This window comes from Chelon labrosus (genome assembly GCF_963514085.1).
Source record: "Chelon labrosus genome assembly, chromosome: 21".
Classification (NCBI taxonomy): Eukaryota; Metazoa; Chordata; class Actinopteri; order Mugiliformes; family Mugilidae; genus Chelon; species Chelon labrosus.
In genome coordinates this window covers 7,389,883-7,414,048 of record NC_140354.1, presented here as the reverse complement: position 1 = coordinate 7,414,048, position 24,166 = coordinate 7,389,883, and the positions used below count along the sequence as shown (strand labels likewise).

The 24,166-nt window shown below is 43.2% G+C and overlaps 1 protein-coding gene across 1 annotated transcript in view; it reads left to right on the top strand.

Annotated features, from left to right (window-relative positions):
- Positions 1-24,166, top strand: part of col5a3a (collagen, type V, alpha 3a) — a 44,692-nt gene that overhangs the window by 3,746 nt on the left and 16,780 nt on the right. The window contains exons 2-29 of the mRNA XM_084570018.1: positions 5,731-5,895; positions 6,210-6,423; positions 6,913-7,075; positions 11,151-11,273; positions 12,666-13,067; positions 13,803-13,925; positions 14,040-14,156; positions 14,260-14,313; positions 14,430-14,471; positions 15,402-15,464; positions 16,848-16,922; positions 17,085-17,171; positions 17,311-17,367; positions 17,662-17,715; positions 17,859-17,912; positions 18,037-18,090; positions 18,698-18,751; positions 18,991-19,044; positions 19,564-19,608; positions 20,706-20,759; positions 20,965-21,009; positions 21,150-21,203; positions 21,728-21,772; positions 22,137-22,190; positions 22,862-22,906; positions 23,219-23,272; positions 23,897-23,941; positions 24,053-24,106. Of these exons, the coding sequence (XP_084426144.1) occupies positions 5,731-5,895; positions 6,210-6,423; positions 6,913-7,075; positions 11,151-11,273; positions 12,666-13,067; positions 13,803-13,925; positions 14,040-14,156; positions 14,260-14,313; positions 14,430-14,471; positions 15,402-15,464; positions 16,848-16,922; positions 17,085-17,171; positions 17,311-17,367; positions 17,662-17,715; positions 17,859-17,912; positions 18,037-18,090; positions 18,698-18,751; positions 18,991-19,044; positions 19,564-19,608; positions 20,706-20,759; positions 20,965-21,009; positions 21,150-21,203; positions 21,728-21,772; positions 22,137-22,190; positions 22,862-22,906; positions 23,219-23,272; positions 23,897-23,941; positions 24,053-24,106 (2,450 nt within the window). The remainder of the gene's footprint in view (positions 1-5,730; positions 5,896-6,209; positions 6,424-6,912; positions 7,076-11,150; positions 11,274-12,665; positions 13,068-13,802; positions 13,926-14,039; positions 14,157-14,259; positions 14,314-14,429; positions 14,472-15,401; positions 15,465-16,847; positions 16,923-17,084; positions 17,172-17,310; positions 17,368-17,661; positions 17,716-17,858; positions 17,913-18,036; positions 18,091-18,697; positions 18,752-18,990; positions 19,045-19,563; positions 19,609-20,705; positions 20,760-20,964; positions 21,010-21,149; positions 21,204-21,727; positions 21,773-22,136; positions 22,191-22,861; positions 22,907-23,218; positions 23,273-23,896; positions 23,942-24,052; positions 24,107-24,166) is intronic.

The window sequence follows — 24,166 nt, the reverse complement described above, 5'->3', positions numbered from 1 at the left end:
CTCATGCTTTGTCTCAACGTTACAATACATGTGCCTTTGTCGCTGATATTTGCTGTGTGCTTTGCAGTGTTTGAATTACCCCTGTTGATAAGCAAAGGATCAAAGTAACTGTCACACAAACTGATAGTGATTCAGAGAGAAATTTTCGATAAGGGCAGACATCCAAAATGGCTTTTCCCCCTTCTGTGTAGCCCGTTGCTGAGCTATATACAAACAGTGTATCATCACATTATTAATCATATTTGTCTGAGCGTGTGTTTAAATTTTGATCTGCTCAGTATGTATCAGCTCTTCCCACCTAGTGATGTTCTTGTCTGCACACAATCGCGACCCAGACAAAAGGTCGCACCCAGCCCTAATTAGATTAAAACTTGCTCCTCTCAGAGCCTGGGACAGCATTTGTCTCGATTTATTCAGCCTCTTCATCTGGTTTATCAGTGTTAAGCACTGCCTTTTTCCAGCTTGTCACATTTTTTATGCTTCCTGAAGGATGGCTTCAGTTTTTTAAGTCTTATTTGCTCTCAACAGATACTGGCTGTGTATTTCTGTTGGATGTGCAAATGTTCAGCATATCGTCACGTATTGTTTAGACATTATTTATTATAAGGCCTGAGCACGTTTCCAGATAGTAATTCAACGATCAAATGTCAGCTCTTTTTCCTCTGCTCATCTTAGGGTGTGGCCCAAAATACTATGGGAAGTTCTCACTGCCCAGATTCCCTTTTGGCTTCATTTCCCTCCTAAAATTCCCCCATCTCCCAGACTCTGACAGTGTAGTACTGTGTGTGAGAGAGGGGTATGTTCGGGCAGGGCTGGGAGTGTAGGTGGTGTGAGTCATGAAGAATGTCTTTTGGGACATTGTTGAAATACAGAGAACACATTATGTCCACGTATGACTGAAATTGCGCTGAGCTGTGTGACCACGGGGCATGGAGAGACTGTGTCAAGTGTCACATAGCCAGAGAAGACACACAGATATAAACTGTTCGGAGGCGTTTTACAGGCGATAGAGCTCAATCTGTGAGCTGAGTGCTCGGCTCCTTTCTGTCTGTCACTGTCGCATGCTTGTATCTTAGATAAGAGCATGAGAAGAAAAGGAGGAAATGTCAGTTTATGTTTGTGCATTATTATGTACCTTCCTACTAATCTCATGCTCTCAGCTGTGGCTGTGACTGGATGCCTGTGAAATTGCTGGAAGTTTTAGCCCCTTTCCAAGTACTCTGACCTTTAGGTGTTATTGGAAACCACTCTGAGTCATCACTCCACAGAGATTCGATGATACACTATATTACCAAAAGTATTCGCTCACCTGCCTTTACTCATTCTATGAACTGAAGTGCCATCCCATTCCTAACTCATAGAATTCAATATGATGTCGGTCCACCTTTTGCAGCTATTACAGCTTCAACTCTTCTGGGAAGACTGTCCACAAGGTTGAGGAGAGTGTTTATAGGAATTTTTGACCATTCTTCCAAAAGCGCATTGGTGAGGTCACACACTGATGTTGGTCGAGAAGGCCTGGCTCTCAGTCTCCGCTCTAATTCATCCCAAAGGTGTTCTATCGGGTTCAGGTCAGGACTCTGTGCAGGCCAGTCAAGTTCATCCACACCAGACTCTGTCATCCACGTCTTTATGGACCTTGCTTTGTGCACTGGTGCACAGTCATGTTGGAAGAGGAAGGGGCCCGCTCCAAACTGTTCCCACAAGGTTGGGAGCATGGAATTGTCCAAAATGTTTTGGTATCCTGAAGCATTCAATGTTCCTTTCACTGGAACTAAGGGGCCAAGCCCAGCTCCTGAAAAACAACCCCATACCATAATTCCTCCTCCACCAAATTTCACAGTTGGCACAATGCAATCTGAAATGTACCGTTCTCCTGGCAACCTCCAAACCCAGACTCGTCCATCAGATTGCCAGATGGAAAAGCGTGATTCATCACTCCAGAGAACGCGTCTCCACTGCTCTAGAGGCCAGTGGCGGCGTGCTTTACACCATTGCATCCGACGCCTTGCATTGCACTTGGTGATGTGTGGCTTGGCTGCAGCTGCTCGGCCATGGAAACCCATTCCATGAAGCTCTCTGCGTACTGTACTTGGGCTAATCTGAAGGTCACATGAAGTTTGTAGCTCTGTAGCAATTGACTGTGCAGAAAGTCGGCGACCTCTTTGCACTATGCGCTTCAGCATCCGCTGACCCCTCTCCGTCACTTTACGTGGCCTACCACTTCGTGGCTGAGTTGCTGTTTTTCCCAAACGCTTCCATTTTGTTATAATAGAGCTGACAGTTGACTGTGGAATATTTAGGAGCGAGGAAATTTCACGACTGGATTTGTTGCACAAGTGGCATCCTATGACAGTTCCACGCTGGAATTCACTGAGCTCCTGAGAGCGGCCCATTCTTTCACAAATGTCTTGTTTCACAGTCTGCATGCCTGAGTGCTTGAATTTATACACCTGGGGCCAGGCCAAGTGATTAGAACACCTGATTCTGATCATTTGAATGGGTGAGCGAATACTTTTGGTAATATAGTGTATTTCAAAGATGTTGAGGCATATTTCTTTTTTTTATATATAACTGGAGCAGACAGTTTTGTATATCAGTAGCCCCGTTCCAAACGACTTACTTTCTTCAGCTCATCTGAGTCTCTCTAGAGGTAACATAATTTGAGGTAAGGACATGATCACTTCAAAGCCTAATGAGATGCAAGCAAAACCTGTTCAGACAGTCAGGGCTGCGGGACAGGTGAAGGAGCTCCAAGAATTTGCATACATCAAGGTGATATAAATGGATCCAAAGCCCACAGATAACATTTTTTTGATGGATTGGATCCAGAGATACTATGGCGACCTTCCAGTGTGCTGGGTTGTCTTCGTCATGCTAGATTAGTTGTGGTGAAATTGTGAAATAAGGAACACTCCATAGAAACATGACAGGCCATTCTTGTATCTAACTTGCTTTTAATGTGGTAACAGCAACTATTTGGGTTGAATCCACTGCCTGTGCAGCTTTTCCCCACATCCTCTGAATCGGCTTACCAAGCCTTTGTAGATTATTTTGCATATCCGGGTGTGGGATGCCTATTATTCCCTGCACTTTTCTGGATTTTTAAAAAAAAATTTTTTTGAAGGAGTTTCTGTTGCTTGTCTCAATTTTCTCCCTGTGGCATTGTTGTGCACTTCGACTGCTCTCTGCTGTCTGGTGAGTGTCAGATGTCAAGAGTCCCCTGTCAGCCACCGAATGCTGGAACATGTTGGGGTTGGGCAATAGTTAGCTCCAAAACTCAAAGGCAAAGATCTTCTTTATGCGGATCAAGGGGTGCATTGACCAATCATATTTGGATGGCTTGAATGAAATAATTCTGCTCAAAAGTTAATTCAGTTAGCTTGTATTACAGTCATTTTGTCAGGTGCTGTTCTGGATGGGCTCATGGAGACTCAAGAATCCCGTATAATTAAACTCATGTTGCTTTAGTTTAGAACATTATTTGGACCGTTCCAAACATCAAGGCCTTGTGACCTCTCTTCTTTTCTGCGCAGGAGCATGTGAAAGAGCAGAACAGACCGGGACAGAGAGGAAGAGAGAGAGGGAGAATGTGTATTGGATTGCGACCTTTGACTAAAAAACAAACTTTAAACTTTGCTATTCTAAAGGAAATTGATTTAGAGTTCAGGAATCAGACATGGCCACAGCAGAGCTATAAAGAGCTCACTCGGGATCAGACGAAGACAGAGGCACTCCTAACAGTACAGGGAAATACAAACACAAGGGATTAGATCCTGGACGTGATGCAAAGTGCAAAGTAAACTTTTGTTAGCAATAAAGTCCTCGCACAGGAGATTAAATTACAACATGCAAGACTGAACCTTTAGCTACAAGAACTACAAGAGCGCCGTATCTTTCGCTAAATGGTTTTTGCATGAGCAGAAGCAGTCTAGTACAGTCAGGGTGTTCAAGGGTTATTCTTTTTTGGTGAAGTAAAGGCCATGAAGTTGAGCTACTCACTTTGCGGGAAGTTTGAACAGCATTGTCAGATTATTGAACTTGAAGAATTTCAATGAAACTCATGAAAACAGAATGAATACAGCTCAAAAGTGTGTAAAAGAAAATAATGCCAGGGTCCTGTCGTATTTTTTAGATCCAACTGTGGGTGTTACATCTGTTACATCTTAGCCCTTGACATTTAGTTCTTGGTTTTCTGTCACGGTGAATAGAGCGGACCTTAAAGTCATCCAGTAACTTTGTGTGGGTTCACATTTATTAGTGTCACTTGTACTATAACACCAAGGCTTCAGTTGTTAGAACCCAGTAACATCTGCAGATATTTCTTTTATGTGGCTAGTTTCTGTATAAATTAAAAGTTTAGGCCGTGAAGTCTTAAATCCCTTTACATCTGTCCTTTGTTTTTTCCATTATTCAAGCCAATTTTACCCCGTTTCCATGCCAGGGGACGAAGAGGGTAAACTCTCAAAGCTGCTTTGAATAAACAACGTCTGCTGTGCTAACTAATAACGCCATAAAATGTAAGTCAGTGCTTTTTTTTTCTGCAAGCTCTGTCTCTCCACATGTTTAATTAACAAGGAGAATAAAAGGCAAGCTCTGTCAGAGGGGCGACGGCTACAGGAGGCAATTTGGGTTTAGGATCCTCATTTCGGCGTCCTGAGTGCCTAAGTGCTGAGTGGCTCTCTCTAGCAGCTGGTGGGAGACCGGCTGCACACAAAGCTCTGGTCCTGGCTAATGCTCACGGCAGCACTTTATCAGCAGAACATCTAATAACATGAACAGTGGACTGCAAATGAAGCATAGGCTCATTGTAATGGGAGAAACCTCGCATCCACGGGGGCAACAGTTGCTGTGCAAATGCGCATAATTTGGCAATGAATATATTAGGGGGAAAAAATTTGTCTTGACAAGTGGAGACACTGGTATTCCTGCTTGCTTTCAAGTAAGAATCAATAAATCAATGTTTCGAGAATTTCTCTTGATCTGATCTCTGAGATCTGATCCAGCAAACTGCCTCATTCTGTCTCATGTTTATATATATATGTACTTTTGGAAAGTACACCTGAGATAAGGGGGTTTTGCACAGGCGTATAAAACGATCCTACTACATTCCGAAATTTATTTTGCAATGTTTAATACTAAACCAGCTGACTTGTTTAGAATACACGAGTCCCCGGTGAACGTGAAGTGTTGCTGGGCGCTGCAGGTTGAGCAGTGTGCAGGTGTCAGCTGTCAGGTGTGCTGCACCAGGATTATGGGTTAGGTAATGCACCACCCCCTATCCTATAATAACTGCCACAGAAGCCCGGCCACCTGCCGCCACATCTCAGAGGGGCTCGTCTCTTCCGACTGCGAGGAAACAGGAAGGCTCCGCGCTTTAAAACCAGCTTCCAGCCGCACTAAACCCCGCTCTTCAGCTCAATAACAACCGGCACTTAACAGAGCTAGACAGGGAAGAGCCATCACGCTAGCAGACTTTCAAGTGTTAAAACTGACAAGGCTAAAAGCATTTCTGCCGCCGTCTACCACAAGCTCCACCCAGTCAGAAGTTACTTTTATAGTTCTTTATATAAATGGAAATAAAAAGAAGAAAAGTGTGTAAACAACAACTTGCTTAAAGAGACTAAATTAGCCTGTCTGTTAGCATGGAATTATAGAAGATAATACTCCTTCTTGCTGCTAGGTAACAATGAGCCACTGATTTATTTTTTTCTTTCTTTCCATTCCCAGCTGATCCCATTGATGTACTGCGAGGGCTGGAGCTGTCAGACAACATGGAAGGGGTGTCACTGGAGGCTGGCCTTTGCAGCAGCAGGAGGGGCGCCGAGGAGACGGACTTGGCCTACAAGATCAAAAAGATTCAGCTCAGTGCTCCCACCAAGCAACTCTTCCCTGGTATTGAACTTACTTTCTAAAGGATGACGTACAGGGCAGCCTTTCAGTCCCGTCCGGCAGTGGAATGCTTGGGGATTTCCAAATGTGTCACTTTTATGTCACTAAAATCTTCAGAAACGTGACTGACATCTCTTTATCCCTGCTCTTGGGTGCTCGCTGCTTTCATGGGCAATATTTCTCTTCATTATTGTCTTTACTTACGTCTCAGTAGCAGCGGGTGGTGTCTGCATGTTATAAAAATATCTACTCCCTGCTGTGCTCTATCTTGTATAACCTCTCCTCTCCTCTCCTCTCCTCTCCTCTCCTCTCCTCAGATTCCAAATTTCCTGAGAATTTCTCGCTGATGACTACCATCCGAGCCAAAAAGGCCTCCCAGTTCTTCCTGCTATCGGTGTACGACGACCAGGGTGTGCAGCAGTTGGGGCTCGAAGTGGGCCGGTCGCCTGTCTTCCTGTATGAGGACCAGCACGGGCAGCCCACCCCAGAGATGTACCCTATCTTCAAGAAGATAAACCTGGCTGATGGAAAGTGGGTAGTCTGATGGCCTATCCATTAAACTAAATAATAATAAAACAGCTGTCCTGTGGATTAGAAAGCACAGTGTAGCAGATGTGTTTGTTTAAAATATCAGATCTGCCGGCACTGTGTAACTGATATTACAGTCACAGTACATGGTTTAATTTTCCCAATCCTTGACATCACATTTCTGCAGTCTAGATCATACACCTCATTCAGTCTGCATATCCTTAACTGCCCTTAAAGGGAATAAGACGGTTGTGGACTGGGCGATGCAATAATTTGACCCGGTCAGAGATAAGGAAATCAATTTTTCACAGTTTCTCGCACTCGAAGGCACTGCTGGTCTGCTTTGGCTTGAACGAGGCGTGAAAATGCACTTCGCGATGCTGATTCTGCTGACCTCAAACTCCAGACTCCACTGCAGAGTTCTTAATAATACTCCCCAAGCCCCCCCTGAAGGCTGGACTCTCTGTTAACCCTCACTGTGTGTTCTTTCAGATGGCACAGGATAGCATATAGTGTGCAGGACAAAACTGTGACCCTTTACTTGGACTGTCAGAGGGTAGAGACTCTGGATCTGCTGCGAGGGGACGATGCTGTCGTCAGCACGGCAGGGGTCACGGTGTTCGGGACGCGGCTGCTGGACGAAGATGTATTTGAGGTAGGGCGCTCTTGAAGTCTTAAAATAGATCATCAGTTGCTTTATTTGGGTATACAAAGCATCAGTGGGTCCTGTTTATGCAAATACATGTATTAAAAGAATGCAGTTAATCGCCAGCAAGTGTCCGTTCTTTTGGCATTTATTTATCGAGGTGGACAAATGGTGAAAACAAGTCCCCTGTATATCTTTGACCAGATTCACCCCCTTTTATCCCTCCTACTGCTCACTTGAATGTTTCTGTAGCTAAATATGTTTTAGATCCCTTGTCAGCCAGTTGTCAGCCATGTTGACTTGTTATTAGATTACTAAATTTCAGAATATGCTATGCTTAATTTTGGAGAAAAGGGCATCTCTTTATAACGTGAATTCCCTTATACCTAATTTTATTTAGTATATACATTACACATTATTACAACGTGACATTACAAACAGTATTTGTGTCAGTGCTTTGGAATCTGTTTCCCTGACCTTGAAGCTGCTTTTAAGAATGTTTAAGATTGCAGAGACTACAGGGTGATGACCCCCCCCCTCACCACCACCACGTAAAAAAAGTGCTGCAGGAAAAAAGCACTGGGGGGAAATAGGGGAAAAAGACGTGTTCAGGATGGACTTAGAAGGAGGGGGTGTCCTGTTCAGACAGGCCTGGTCTCAGTGTTTCCTTTGCAAAACAAGAAATGACACAATCTCTTTGTTTTTTGAATTGGCCAGTATAGATTTGTTGGCTATAGGTATTTTGATGCGACTTTAAATGGCCAAGAGAGCATTTAAACATCAAGGAACACGCTTGACTGTGTAATTAGTTTGGTCAAGGCTTGTGATGGCCGTGACTCACCCTCTATTTATCTCAGATAATTATGGCTTAAGCAGTTTCAGCAGCACATCGGAGATTTTCCTTTTTTTTTTTTTGAAGTGCACTTTTTCAGTCCTTGTAATATCACTGGAACAAACACATGGTGCATCAACATGCATGGAGAAATGACATGCAAAGAGTGACTGAGTTGTTCCGCTGTCTCTTTATCAGGGCCGTAACCTTTATAGCCAAAAGTCGTTCTCTGTGCTTCCCATGACAATATGCAACAAATGCTCCATTGTCATTCCCAGTGAGGCTCCACTCTAAATCTCTCACCCACGGCATGAAATGGAGCTCAGCTCAAACCCCTTCCCCTGCTATGTCCTCAGGGGTTTGTGCCTGCTCAGCCATGGAGCAAGAAAGAAATTAGACTGAAGATATTTGGTCTCATATTGAGGGACGAGGTATACAGTCAAGTTCAGAGAAACAAGCCTCTTGTTATCCAGCCGTCCCTTGGTGTCCCAAGAATAGCCCACGGTTCGTAAGAAGGAACAGACTGCTGGCTATTTAAACATTAAGAAAGTGGAAGGAAGGTCCCTATTGGCCTAATAGACAGAAAACTCACACATCTTCACTTTCACCAAGAGAAACAGATGTCCTTGGTTCTGACAATGAAGACCTACAGCTTTTGGATATTTTTTTGTTTTTGCATGTGTGGTCAATCATCCCAACTCCGTCAACACAGTATATCTTCACCTTCTTTATGCCCTAGTTTAACCTTATTTGCCCCTCCTATGCTGTAAATTACTCTCCGTTCCATCCCTACCCTTTCCTCTCAAATACAGAACTAAATCACTTTATATCCCACTTCAGTTAAGAAATGTGTCTCCTTGTGGGCTCTGTAAATTTCCCGTTTCGGCAGCAGTGGCGACCCTTTAATCCTTGGCTTTGCTCCCAAAACGCTCCCATGCCCTTATTTATCTTCTCAAGTCAAGCGATGTGATGATGATACCCAATTTGTGGTGATGACTAATACCCCTCAGACTGTCTGTTTATCAGATGAACGCTTTACTTCGGCCCGTGCGCTCTTTTACGACTGACTCATGAGTATGAAACTTTGCAGTTCATTTAATCTGCCTAAACGAGTCTAAATGATTTTTTCATTGGTAAAACCGATGATAGGATATGAGATTTACAATTTGCATTAATATAGTCATAGCCGCAGGTATTTACACACAGTATGTCTGGCCGTTTACACTATATTTAAGCATCAGTGTCGTGGGCCTCGGGTGATGCTGGTACCATGGGGAGAGAAATGACACTTTCTGACCTCTGGGCATTTGTTCCCAGGCCCTGGTTCTGGGGAGGAGGCAAGTGTTCCGGCCCAGTTCTCCCAACATGGGAGCTGAGCGTGGGAGCATGAGGACTGTGGTCAGCCACTAATGTCTCTATTGCTTCCAGATTGCGTACAAATGATTGCTGAAATTTGGTGTTCAAACTCAACACGCTTTACTGCTTACAGTTGCAGTAAAGCAAACATAAAGTTCAGCTGTGATCTTTCACGGCTGCTGTGAGCCCCCAACATGCTCACTGCTCAGATAAGATCTAGTTTGTTAGGAGGTTCAGATCTCAGTTAGAACGGGATATTTTGGCTCATTGTTCTTGACATGTTGAAACGATGCCTTGTTAAGCGTATCATTAAAGGGTAGCTTTATTTTGAGCGCTTAGCACAATATCAGCTTGCCAAACAAACAGAGGAATCATATTACACTGGTCAAGGCCTGATGATGGTTAATATGCTTGGTTAGCTGTGAGCATCTGTTGTAAATGAGTAGGGTCAAGATGCTGCTTTGCTACAGTGAGCTTTCAGTTGCTCCTTTACCCACAAAAGGTTGTGAAACACAAAAGAAAGCTATTTAGCTCAGAGGATGAGATATTCTTAGAGCATGGCAAATGAGTGGACTACTCCTCAGAGAAGGATTAGTTACTTGCGGTTTTGCAAAGTGGTATGGCCGGAACACTACTGATTTAACAGACCCACGTTCGAGCTCAAGAAAAATATTCTCGTGACTCATCAGAAAGTTATATATTCAACTGAGGGTTTTGCTTTTCCTCACATGTCCTCCGTGGATGCTGTTGCCCCATCAAATGAGCAATTGTGACAGACATAAGTTTCTAAAGAATAGAGCCCCCGCCAACCAGACATACAGGAAAACGTCTTTATTAAAGTATCTCCTTTGATCTCAAATTGGGATTGGATTATATTGGATTAACTCCTTTTTTCCTGCTCTCTCTGTCTCAGTCGTTTCCGTTTGGCTTTTGGCCAAAACAAGAAGAAAAAGGATAAGTGGATAACACTTCTTTCGTGTTTGATGTATTAAACCTTTAACTGCTGTTTGAACAGTCACTCCTAGGTTGACAATTTTTGTGCACGGTGGATCGAACTTTTGCACAGATCGCTGTTAAAGCATTAGAGTATTAGAGGATATGCAGTATGAGCTGGTGGCCGGGCAACGGAGAAGTGACATGTTTTTATTTATTTTTTCACCTCTGCCTGCTAAAACCTAATTAAAGAGATTACATTGTGACTTTAATTACCACAACATCAAGCAGTTAATCTAACTTAATTTATGGCAAATTGCCGCCCAGCTGTCCCTGGATAACATTTCACCTAGCAGTGTGTTTGTGACAGCGTGTTGGTAATTTAAAACCTTATCGAACACCGTGCTTTGGGGATGCTTGCATTTTCTTTTTTACTAAATTACTGTTATCCTTCATTCAGCCTATAAAAATAATGACAAATGTATGTATCTTAGTCTTTTCAGCACTACAAAAAATGATATATTATTATGGTGTGCACAGAAGACAAGAGTGATGTTGATGTAAAGCCACTACAGTCAAAAGTGGCCCTGGGCTCAGTGCTGAAAGGTCCAGCAGTGCTGTCTCTGTGCATGTTGTATATACACTCTAGCTATGCCTCCAGGGCTGGATGGGAAGTGAGAGTTCCTGACAGTGTGACTATTTGACTGTTTCTTGCGCTCAGCGGGGCCCCTCCTGTAGTTATGGGAGCGCGGAGAAGCAACAGTCGGTAGCAATTGTACCACTAGTAGGCGAGTTGCTTAACGCCAAGTTTATTGTCCTCGTAGTGTTTATGATGCCATGGTGTTTTGTTACAAGTTCAGACTTAAGGTTTTCCAAAATGTGTTTTCACCGTGCATGAGCAGCTTCCTCATGTTTTTGTCATTGCTGCAATCAGGTGATTCATTTCTGTCTGCTTTCTTACAGGGAGATATCCAGCAGCTACTGTTTCTGGAGGACCCCCAGGCCGCTGCTAACTACTGTGTAAACTTCCTACCAGACTGTGATGAAGCTTTGCCCTACAGCAGCCAACCTCTGGGCCTGCAGGAGGTCTGTACTGTCTCTAAGCAGAGGCAATGCCTACTGGAAAAAACATGTGCAAACCTTCATACATTTCTTCTACAGTTTTAGGTTATGATATTTAACTGCAGAGGGAGCATTTGTCTTTTTATATGAACACAAAGGTCTGGGAACTTGAATTCATTTTTATTTATTGTGTTTCTTTAGTTTATGTCCTGCCTTCCATAATAAGGTTTAAGTTTTATGATGAGCCTCTGCTTTTTGGACTCACGTCAGGTCTCTCTGGCTGCTATAAAGCAGGTACGCCAAACGCCTTCATTCACGGCCAACCAATAAAAGGAAAACAGCCTTTCCTATCAATAGAGTTCCTGTTCCAAAGGGCCTCAGTGTTTGCAAATACAGACTTGAGGGATGAAGACAGAATAGGCCATCAGTCAAAGCAGAAGTATCTACTTTCAAATGCAGCCAGCAGTGGAGCGTTTCTAAGGTCAGGCGTTCTTTTGGCAAGACACACACAGATCCACACAGAGCCAGAAGCCAATAATTCACATATGATATAAAAGCTCCTTCTTTCCTCAAGGCGTGTATGATAAATGGATATCTTATAGATATGGATTACTGTATATACCTTTGGTTGTGTGTGAAAGATAGAGACAAGGAGAAATGAGGCAGCTGTGTGTGTGTGTGGCTGGGTTTCAAGATCTTTTTTTTGTTTTAACTTAGCATTCTGTATGTGTTTATTTTTGGCCGTATAGATAACCTCATATCTGTGCATGTGAGTGCATATGTGTTGCCTCACAGCTTGGTGTGTCAGGTCAAGGGTCAAATGATGGTTCACTAATGGTAGAGCGAGGCCATTTTCGATAGTCCTCCATTTGGCTTTTGCAGAACCACAGCTGAGCTTTGAATCCGGAACACGTCAACATCTGTCACCCCACTGACCTACTTCCCATCGTTCTGCCTTACACAACGACCTTGTTTACAAGTGGATCACAATCCCAAAACTGAAAGCTTTTACAGACTGGGCCTTCAGCATAACTTTCAGGCAGAAGCCTTTTATATCACTGACACGCAATGAGGATGTCAATGCCCTTCTTTGCTTTCAAGAGCACACTAAAAGTTTACAGGATCTTAGACAGGGTGACCCCGGAGTACACAGATTAGTCTCCGGCTTTGGCTAAAAGGAAGTAAAGTTGCATTTGTTTGCTGCTTCCCATCTCATGTTTGCTTTAGGTTTATACCAGCTCAGTGGGAGTCACAGTGGGTGTCTGATGCCATAAGAGTGTCGCAGAATCCGTATGCATTGTTTGACTTTGCTGTTGCAGGTTACTTCCTTTGCTGTGTTTTCATTCACAACAGTGTTTGTTTTTTCTCCATCCCCCACCTGCGCCGACATCTCGCAATCCCCGTTTTGCATGAAAGAATCCCCAACTGCTCGGGTTTGATACCTTGATGCAAAGCGACCAGCCCGCTGAAACAGAGGAGGTCTCCAAAAAGGACAGAAAAGGCAAAAAGAAGAGAGACAAGGGCTCCAAAGGCAAACGCAAAGGAAAGGGCAAGAAGGGCTCCAGGAAGAAAAAACACGACGACAGAGGTCTTGAGGATGGCTTCCTCAGAGTGTCCACAACACTTCCGGAGTATCAGTCACAAGAACCTTTTTGGCCCACAGAAAGTCCAAACATCTACAACAACCTAGAAACTCTCGCTCCCACTGAAGTCTTCGCCAAGACGTTAATGGAGATGACCACACACGAACCCGACGTCACAACAGAGGCCCCCACTGTGGTACCTAGCACACTGCCCGTGTCAAAGGTTACTGAGGAGGTAGACAAATTTACCTGTAGACACCGTCCACACCGACCTCCTCCCACGATTTACAGTTCTAACCAATCACTCCCCTCATTCATCCTAACCATAATGAGCACCTCTTTTTCCTCCCTCACCTCTCAGGTTGCTTACCACCACTAACAGACACCATCCTAATCATTACCTCATCTGCATCCTTGCCAGAAAACATGCACTTTGAAGGAGAACGTTTAATATGGTGGTTATATGTTTTCTGAACATACATGCATATTTTGCACATGACTCTTGGGACTACAATTTATTTAAGATGAATATTATGCTCAGATCCTTAGTTAAATCCTTAAATCCTCATATGTTAGTATGTATCGCCACAACACCTGTACCAGCAATAAACTGTGAATATTTTTGTATGTCTCCTTCCTCACGTCTCTTTGTTAATTTGCCATGTGAAACTAATTTTTCAAGCTCACACTGTTTCTGTTGCTGTTGCAATCTCTGCCATGCTGTCACATGAATCCGACAGTCCATCAGCTAATTACACACCGGCATTGTGATTAACTGCTCACCCGTCAGCTTGTATCCCGGATAACCAACACTTTGACGTATATCCACCTGTGTTTTTTTTTTTTCTAACATTCATGTTGCACATTAGAAAATGTGCCTGATCTGGGGACACCTGTGTGCGTCAGAGACGTGCTCAGTGCCCCACGGTTCATCTTTGCTATGACTCACTTAAGTATGTGTGTTAACCAGCAGGAGGAAACGCCAGTGAAGAAACCAGTGGTGGAGGAGGATGGAGATGACCTTTACAGAGACCTCTATGAGGATCTCTCAGTTTCCACAGTAACAGTGGGCCCAAATGTTACTGAATATGAGGTAGGTTAATGCAAGTACAAGAAGTTTCTTCATCTCACGACGAAAGAAAAAAAAACAGACTGATAATTTAATTTACCACTCATGTCACTAATGGAGTTTCTAAATCACTAACAGATGTTTGAATACGAAGATTTCAAGAATGACACAGAGCCGGAGTATGAGGAGTACGAAGTATACGAGGATGGGTATGGCTTTGCGGAGAGAGAGAGAGCTGAGACGTGGGATGTAGAGGTAAATCTCAAAGTGGAATCAGGTGGGCGATCGTGTTTTCAGTTGCCCTTGTCAAGTGATTGCTGACAATCTATCTGTCTATTCATCGCCCTCTCCTTCTCAGGCTGCCCTCAGAGCAGAGAAAGGCCAAAAGGGAGAACCAGCTATTATTGAACCGGTGAGCTGCTGGAGGCATTTAATGAGTAGTAGTCTAGCTGCTTTAGTTATTGGCTATTGGAGGATGACTTGATCCTCTCCTAATATACATTACACTCTGTCTGTGCTCGCTTCCAGGGTACATTAGTGCAAGGACCCCCAGGCCTGCCAGGTCCACAGGTAAGCTAGTTCTATTTGAACTGCCTTGATGTAGTAAAAACGTTGAAAATTTAATATAAAGGACATCAAGAAACTGTTAAAATGTACCCCTGCAAAAAATGATGACTGCGTGATGGTATTTTTGTGTATATATGTACATCTGGAGGTATCTGCTACACATTGGACACACAAAGGGACTTTCAGGCGTGCATACATTTAAAAACAATTCCTTTACTTCTGTCTGAAAATACACAGACAACCACGTCGTAAACGCATCCGTTCATCATCTCTCCGGAACGCTGCATGAAAAATGCAGGAAAACTTCTAAATACGCTGTACATTCACACAACTATTTTAGCAGGCTGCAGGAGTTAAGTTAACCTGGAAGCCAGATAACTTCTCCCGTCCACATTTAAAAAAAATTTTGCGTGGGGGAAAGTCGGTCTGGAGACTCTCCGTTAAGAACAGATTACACTCTGGCAAAGATCTTCCCGGGCCAATCAAATCACTTTATGCCTTGATGGACAGAAGAGTGGCAGCGATGTCGTCACTCTCATCATCTGAACGCCGTGGACCAAATGGCTCTGATTTGTTGTTAGACTGTCTAATTGCATACAGAGGTATTTGTTGCTCTGCATCCACTGAAACACGCCTCGTAATGAAATCCAAATGGCGTATTACCAGACTGAAATTCCAAATACACATATATCAAATTTCAATAAACAGCATAAGAAATCAAACTGAAGTTATTGGGCAATGGGGTGTTTCCAATGCTAAATATTACTGTTGGGACATTACCTCTGGACCATTATAATTTGGGAAACAAAAGGATTTTGAATCTACTTGAAAAGAATGTGAATCATTTTCCAGATTAGAATGTGATTATCATTTCACTGGAAACTACAATATGGAAATATTATTGTTTCAGTTCTGTGAATATTTCTTCCACAGGGGCTCTCTGGCCCAGCAGGACCAACAGGACCACCAGGACCCAGAGGAGATCCTGGTGAATTGGTGAGTGTGGTTTATGACCTGGAGTCACTGTCTGAATGCTGAGTGAGTTAGTCTGACCTCAGTTTGACCCCCTTTACTTAGATGTCGGCACACAAATACGTGACCCGGTTTTCTTCTTTTGTGTGTGTGTGATTGCTCCGGTAAGAGTTTTTTTGTCCACGATTCATGACAAAGGGACGCACTAACACACACACACACACACACACAATGCATGTTGAACGATTCTCTAGGTGATGGTTTTTGTCACACTGTGGTGGAAGTTTATTAGCATACAGGTCGCATTGGCTTCCAACTCATCACATTCAGTCGCCGTATGCACTTTGATCAGTTATTGACGGTTCAGATCCAGCATACATAACAAATATGTGAACCTATTTTATTTCTCAAGATGAAATAAAAAAGGACGCAACAATGCAGTGTGAATATTGCTTATTTCAGGGAACAAATTCAAAATAATCTTTCTTTCCAGAACCATTTGTACTTGTATAGAGATAGAGTAGGAGTTTGCAGTCTAGTGGACATATAACACAAAGTAAATTTTCATCAAAATATTTATTCACTAACAAGACCACGCCTCTTGATATTCAAGGAACTTTATTTGACCATGTGAAGAGGAGGAAAGTTAGGTGATGGGATGAGAGTGGTTGAGGGGATGGGATGAGAGGGGTCGAGGGATGAGGGGGGAAAGGGATGAAGGGATGGAGGGGTCTTAGAGAAGGGAAAGAGAATGGAACAGCGATTGATGGTGATGCTCGGGAGTCTGGATGTAGGAACCCGGGGAGAGATTTTCAGGGTGGGGGCATATCTCCGGAGGCATCAACTCCTTGACCCCCCCGCTTCCTGCAAAGAGATTGTAAAGGAGAAGAGAGAACAGAGAGGGTTGGGGTGGAGGGATTTGAGAACTGGGTCAAGCGGGCGAGGAGAGGTTAGATGTGCCTACAGAGGCAGGTGCGGGTAATTGGGTGTTTGAGGTGTGGCCCTGTTCCTGAACCTATAGTTATTTAACTTCATGTAAATTATGACTTTGTATGGTATAGTTTAAGAGAGGAAGAGCTGCCAAATCCTCCAGTAACACAGAGACTAGTAAGAGTCAAAGGCATAAAGAACAGGATCTGTTACTGGTAATGCAGCAGCATGAGAACCTTTAACTCATCGGTTCACCAGTGACTGATACATAAATTCCGACTAGAAATCTAGTTTACTAAAGTTAATTTCCCACAGATTAACCCGACTACTTATTCTAACCTTGATCTTAATTTAAGTATTTGTGTTTTTGATTTCGTCCACAAAGATCGGTGCGAAAATGAGGAATACTAGTTTACACAAACATACAGAACATGCAGTCCATGCTCACGCCTTGTCTTGTCTTTTCTTTTTTTTTAGGGTCCCCAGGGGCGTCCTGGTCTTGCTGGGGTTGATGGGGTCCCTGGTCCTCCAGGAACCCTGCTGATGCTACCAGTAAGACCTTAAAAGACACCAAAACATGATCATGCTTATTAAAAGACAGAGCTTTTTTTCTAGTGTGGTGCAGCACCATGACCACAAGGGGGGGCTGTGTGATTGAACTTCATTTACATTTGGGTAATCCTGCAGTGGAAACTGACTCCTCCTTTTTACCAGTTCCAGTATGGAGGAGGTGATTCCCAGAAGGGGCCAGTGGTGTCTCCCCAGGAGGCGCAAGCTCAGGCTATCCTGCAACAGGCCCAGGTGCACTTCACTGAAACTCGTGCTTTGTCATCATGTTGTCTTATTATTTATCAGTGATGAGGAAGATTACTGCATATTAACAGTCAAAGGGTACCTTGTAGCAGCTCACATAAACCACACAATTGTGTTTTTCTTTCAGCTGTCACTCAAGGGACCTCCAGGTCCGCTGGGTTTGACAGGACGACCAGGCCCTCTGGTAAGACACTACTGACCTTGACCAAATTTACATCATACCTCAGGGGCTGTTCCAACCTCTAACCTTGACTTTGCATTCTATACCCTCTCCTTCTCTCCTTCTTTCATCATTATTCATGATCAGCATTCAAATTGCTTGTGCTATCTGCTTTCATTTGTGAAAAGAAACTGTTAAGTAAACTGAGAATTAGTACCACACATTTTTATTTCGTTTGCTGGGTGCTATGTTTGAGTCCACATTTGTATCGCCATTCTGTAATGTCCTGCGTAATCATCTTTTGCTTTTATTTTGCAGGGTGTTCCAGGTCCTTCTGGGCTCAAAGGAGACAGTGGAAACAGTGGCCCCTCCGTACGTGCAGACATCAGTTCTACCTCACTGCTAGCCTGCATCATACCAGTCTTTTTTTGTCACAATATTGATTTCCTTTTGTCCTCTTGCCTTCCTTTTCACACCTTTTCCCATTTGTCTTGCTTTCTTCATTTCTCATGTAGGGGCCACGTGGGTTGCCCGGTCCTCCTGGAATTAATGGAAAGCCAGGCAAAAGGGTGAGATATCTCGTATTGAGTATTGAGTATTGCACGTTTCCTCACTGAAGAACCTTCTGTGTGCATCGTGTGTTAAAAGCACACTGTGCAGAGGCACATGTTAACCGGGTTGTGTGTCTTGTAGGGGCGTGCAGGAGCGGACGGAGGTCGTGGCGCTCCAGGTGAAACAGGCTCAAAGGTAACCTCTTCAAATCTCATTGCACTGCACTCAGTAACAATAATCCCAACTTCACAACAAACCCTCAGATATTTGGTTAATGTAAAGCTTTTAAATTTTTAAAATCTGTTTTGTTTGGTATTTGCGTGAATGCTGTGTTGCCAGTTTCTGGACTGTGCAGTTGTTGCCGGAGTTAACTTTGATTGGACTGAGTTTCCTGTTTCTGTGGACACAGCAATACCACAGATGTTCAGACAGTAAGGTCTTATACAATAACAAACTATCTCCATTTGCAAGTGTAAGCCTTTAGGTGTCAAGCAGCCCCTGGCTTATTATATGTTATTGACAAGAAGGCAACTCAATACATAACAGCTGCAGGAAGAGCTTAGTAAATAAATCAGTCTCCCCTGATGCTGGGTCTGACAGAACAGCAGAGTCTTTATCAGTCAAAGCAGCATTTTAACAGACCTACAGCCAATCTGAAAGCTCCCTTTCCCTGACACACTCAGAGCAGATGGAAAGCTCTGCCAGGGGAGACTTTCAGTACAATTCTGCTAATGTTTACACATTACCGTATGTGTGTGTGTGTTTCTCAGTTTAATGGTCTTGCTTCTCTATTACTTCTCAGGGTGACAGGGGGTTTGACGGCCTGCCAGGTCTCCCAGGAAACAAGGGACACAGAGTGAGTTCGATTTGGTAACTTGACGCTGCCGTTGTACGCATTTAGACATCCAGACGCTAACCTGTTAACGCGGCATGCACGAATGCCTCGCACATCATACGGCAGATGTTTATTTGCATATCATGATTATGATGATTGGTGCGTTTTCTGCGATGACACTGTCGCACCAAAAGCAGCTGCTTGATACAGAAACAGTGGTAAATTTCTTAAGGGTTGTGGTTAATGCTTCTATGTTGCAGGGGGACAGAGGAAGGCCTGGTCCTCATGGACCTTTTGGAGAGCAAGGAGAGAAGGTAAATGCACAATAATTTTCAAAATTTATGGCTTAAAACGGTGCCCAGAAACCTCATCCTGCAGCTGTGCTAATTTTCCTATTACACAAAGTTTCACAAAAAAATAAATCCTTTCTAGATCAATTAATCAACTCCATAAACCATCTAGACGGTAAAGCAACAGAGATCTAAGCAGGCTTTACTGAAATCAAATCACTCCTGCATATTTAATTCTGCTATACTGGCATGAGCTCATTCAGTATTGAGGATTGCAAAAGACATGAAAGCTGAAAGCTGAAACTCTGGATAGCAGGATAGTATCAATCTATGGAGGAGGGCAAGTGAAGTTTGAGAGGGTGGTCTATTAGTCTTTACTCCGAGTTGCAGCAGTTGAGCTTTATCTGTCAGGCAGTGAATTTCTTTAATGAGCAATTTTCACAGATTATGTCCGTGGGGATATGATTGTATCCATGCCTGAGGTTGAATCCAAGGATGCATGAGATATCTGTGTTGAATCTGGTTCCTTCTGATTTATTTTAGGGCTCCGATGGACCTGTGGGACCGAGGGGGCAACCGGGCGAACCTGTGAGTATCCACGTCTGGATTGCACGCGTGTAAACACCCACGTCACGATACTTAATGTGATGCTGTGTGCAAAAAAAATAAACTATTTTCTTGGTGCAGAATAATAGAAATCAAGTTCCACAACAAACCCTGAGGGGATCGTAGGTGGTCGCTTTTCGGCTCCAGATGAAATTTCGCCAAAACAGAACACAAATTCAGAATCTGCTGCTAATGTACAAACACTGAGCAATTTCTTACAATTCAAAACACCTACGAAAATAGAGCAGTCACACCTTATTAAAACAATGCTGCAGCAGTGTTCAGCCTAGCATTAAGAGAGAAAAGGTCACTGAAAAAAAGGCACACATCTTGAAGCTGGTGGTATATAGCATTGCAGTATATTCAAATTCTATCATAGAGACTCTACCTGAAAAGTACATTTAGATTGCTGAGAGGCCCATTGTTTATATCTTAAGTGAGCACTGGTTAACTGGTTATGACTCACACTTTATCTTTCTCCCAGTAGGTGAGGTTAGGGCGCAGCAGGGTTCTGTCCTTCCAAATGGATCACCCAGCGCAAGAAGAAATAGAGATGCCATAAGACACGCTAGGAAAACTGACGCAGGAAAGGAGAGGAGTTAGCTGTTTTGATGAGAGAGGAAGTGATGGGAAAACTGAGGTAGTCAGAGACAAACAGAAGACAGAAATTCGGTTGGTGGCGGATGAGATAAGAGAGATGGAGCGAGGAAAGAGGAAAGACCGAGTCGGAGAGGGAAGAGATAAAATCCGGGCCTGAATGATTATATTTCCATATCAATCACTTCCCAGGAGATCACAGATGTGGCTTTGGAACAGGTGGCTTGGCCAGCCTACAAAGAGGGAAGCTGACAAAAACAGAGCACACAAACACGCTCACTCACACAGGCTAGCGCATGCAGTCTCCGTGGTTGGGGCATGCACACACACACACACACACACACGCTAAAATATATGATCTGTCTCTCACTGTTTTTCCCTCTCCCTCTCTTAAGCTTTTGATTTACGATTTAGTATTCCACTCTCATTCAGTCTCATCATAAATGCAGGTTAGCTCCTGATTTGCTGTGTTTTCTCTCCAGGGTTCTCGAGGTCTTGTTGGGCCAAGGGGGCCACCTGGCCCACCTGGCCAACCGGTAAGTCAGCATCGCCTTGATTAGAGGATCAGAGCTATTCAGTCTCTTCATCTCTATAAAAGGCTCTCTGGAGCATGGAATCATCAATATGCTTCTGAAGATAAACAGGAAAGCCACTGAAGCGCCTTTTTTTTTTTGATGATCACACTTTGACATTGCATCCATTGTTTTCTGTCACTTTATTTGTGTATATTTTTTTTGCCAGGGAATCACTGGAATTGATGGAGTACAGGGGTCAAAGGGCAACCTGGTAAGTCCTGCTGCCTTCATCATCACATCATCCCATAATTACCATTACGCACCAGTCATCAGTGGATAAGATGTGCAGTTTCCTTATATACAGAAATATCAGAGTGACACAGTATGACCTCAAGTACTTCTTGTTCTCAGGGTCCATCTGGAGAAATCGGACCCCCGGGTCAACAGGGAAATCCAGGAGAACAGGTACTGCACAACACAAGAGATCTGTCCTGTTACTCATTACATATACATGTCGTGTCATACAGAAAAGATTCCATATACATACACACAGTCATTCCCTGAATACTGTTGTTTGTTGCAGACATTTTTTTTTTGTTTGTATTTTTATTTCAACTGAAGGTTAACTTTCTATTTTGTAGGCTTAGAACTTTCTCCGGCATTTGGGGAATATAAAACAGCAATAATCCATTTGCATGACATGAAAATGGATTTAAACTCGAAGGCTTATTTCCTTATGAAAGGACTGTTCTTGAAGATACAAGGTTTCCACCTCACTGCAACAGAATGTAATTTTAAAATGATGGCGGAGACATTACAGTCTTATAAAAATAAAACACATTTCCCTGCGAGTCAATACATATTGCTCATGATTCTTACTTACAATACGCACATTCCTTATTCACACACGCTGGGAGCTGAGAAAAAAATGTCGGCTCCCAGCCGTCTCCTGTGACACTTAACCTGATTGATGCTTTGTTGTGGTCCAGGGCTTGCCTGGTCCTCAGGGGGCCATTGGATTGCCAGGAGAGAAGGTAGGTAGCATGTCTCTCACTTAATTTTAGAATTAAATCTCTGACCTTGTGACCCCTGTCATCACATACCCACGGGAGAAAGGCTGAGCAGGACAGTATGACCCAGGCACTTCAGGCTCCCATTTAGACAAGACGGGGCTAGACAGGAAATCAATACTCGAGAGGAACACGCAGGCATGACAGCCACTAGGGATGGCTATGGCTGGTGCATAACATGAGGCCAGACTGATAAAAGAAATAAAAAATGCACTTAGTAATAAATACAATATGTTGCAGCAAAATAGGAAAAGTGATCTCCTAGGGCTGAGTTAGGTGTTATCTGATCCTTAGCTCTGGTATTCATATGTCTTTATGTCCTATACAGGGTCCCCAGGGGAAACAAGGCATACAGGGTCTACCAGGCATTGATGGCCCTCCCGTAAGTAAACCCATACATGAATACACACAAAAAAAGCATTAGCATAAACACAGATAAACATATACATGTCTGTGCATACCTTTACCATCCACCATAGAATTTACTGCTGATACTTCATCAGTGACAAGACAACAGAATGAGTGCATTATATTCAAGCAATGCATTTTGGCACAGGTCGTTCATCAGTTATCCAAAACTAAATAGATCCTATACAATATAGGGTCTGGCACCGCCGCTACAGAAAATGGAAACTCATACAATCCTATGCAAACAATAATTGCAACCAAACTAACTGTGCAGGTCTACACATATATAGTAAAGCTAGGTGTTAATCTTAAGTAGCTCAGAAAATAGACATTTTTTTCTGTGGCTTGCCAGTAGGTGGACACAGGGGGCATTTCCAAAGCAGCATGGTAATTTGAATGAGGAATAGAAATCTTCTTCCAGTGAGGCTTTTCTTATCTCCAAAAATTCATTTTAGATTGCAGTCAAACACATTTGAATGAGTTTCACACAGCCCTTCGCGTATTGTTCCGCAAAGCTTTGTTACACACAATAATATTGTACTGTGCTTCACTTTCACTGCCACTGGGGATCCTGCTTTTTCATTGGCTGAGAAATTTCAATCAAGAAGTGAAAGTCAATTTAAATATTTGTTTTTCCTGCTCCAGGGTCACCCAGGAAGAGAGGGTCCTCCAGGAGAAAAAGGCATCCAAGTGAGTGTCTGCGTGTCTGTGCCTTGTCTACGACAGTGTTATAGATTGGCATCTAGTTTTTTGCAGTCTGCACCAGCTGTGCATTCACTCCCATTAAGGCTCATCATTATGATCATTGTGTTCCAACAATCCTCTTTATTATATTAGAGCATTATCCCATTAGTGTAAGCAGCATGGCTTTTTCTCTTTCTTTTCTTCTTGAAATATAGGATGTGACAGTGACTAAGTGCAATGCCCATTCATATCTAGTCAGGGAAATGCATTTTCGCTGGCTGCAGTGTCGTCATAGTGATACTTTTTTTTTTCATGCAGGGTTTACCAGGTGCTCAGGGGCCTGTTGGTTACCCAGGGACTCGTGGAGTGAAGGTGAGACATAAATTCATCATGATGCCCGGTGTATAGTCCTCTGATATATTTACTCCCTTGCACATTTCATTCTGCTCGTACGTCGACCCGTGACGGACAAGCTGTTTCAGTCCATGACTGACAGGTGACAGGTGGAAGGGAAAGCATGTCAGTTCTCGAGGGGACTACTAACAGCAGAGTGGGGAACGTTTGATGCATAAGAGAAATGTCAGAGTCACATGGAGCAGAGCTGTGTGCGTAGGAGTGGAGCAGTCCATTTTTGGCTGAGTGTGCTTTTGGAAACGAGGAATAAAAAGGCGAGCTATCAAGAAAGGGCATTTTGGTCAGTGTTTGTTTTGGTTACATCCTCAGATTTGATATTTATCCGGTAGTTTGGTCCACCATCCTGCGGGGGAAGCTTGACCTTGTTGGCAGTCATTAGTATGAAATAAATGTAAGGTCAATAACTTCTTAATAACAGAGCAATGTTACGTCAAGAGAAAATCAATACACATTTACAAATGATTTCAGTGATTTAAGATGAGTTATTTTTAGAAGTGAAATACAGAATATTCTTAGAATAGGCCTGTCTGTGATGTTTGTTCTTGTTAATTGAAGTGTTTTTTTTTTTTCTTTTTTTGACAGGGAGCAGATGGAGTTAGGGGTTTAAAGGGGAGCAAGGGGGAAAAGGTGAGTGAAACAGTTTTTTTTTTAACTTGGTTCATTGTTGTTAAATTGTTGAAAATGTTGCAATGAAGGTCTTTAAAAGTGTTTATCAGACCTGTTCTCAATGCATTACAGGGAGAAGACGGCTTCCCTGGAGTCAAGGGTGACATGGGCCTCAAGGGAGACAGGGTGAGCATCAGTATTATCTTTTTTTCAGTTATAGTCTTTCAGAGAGAAAAAAAAAGTCAC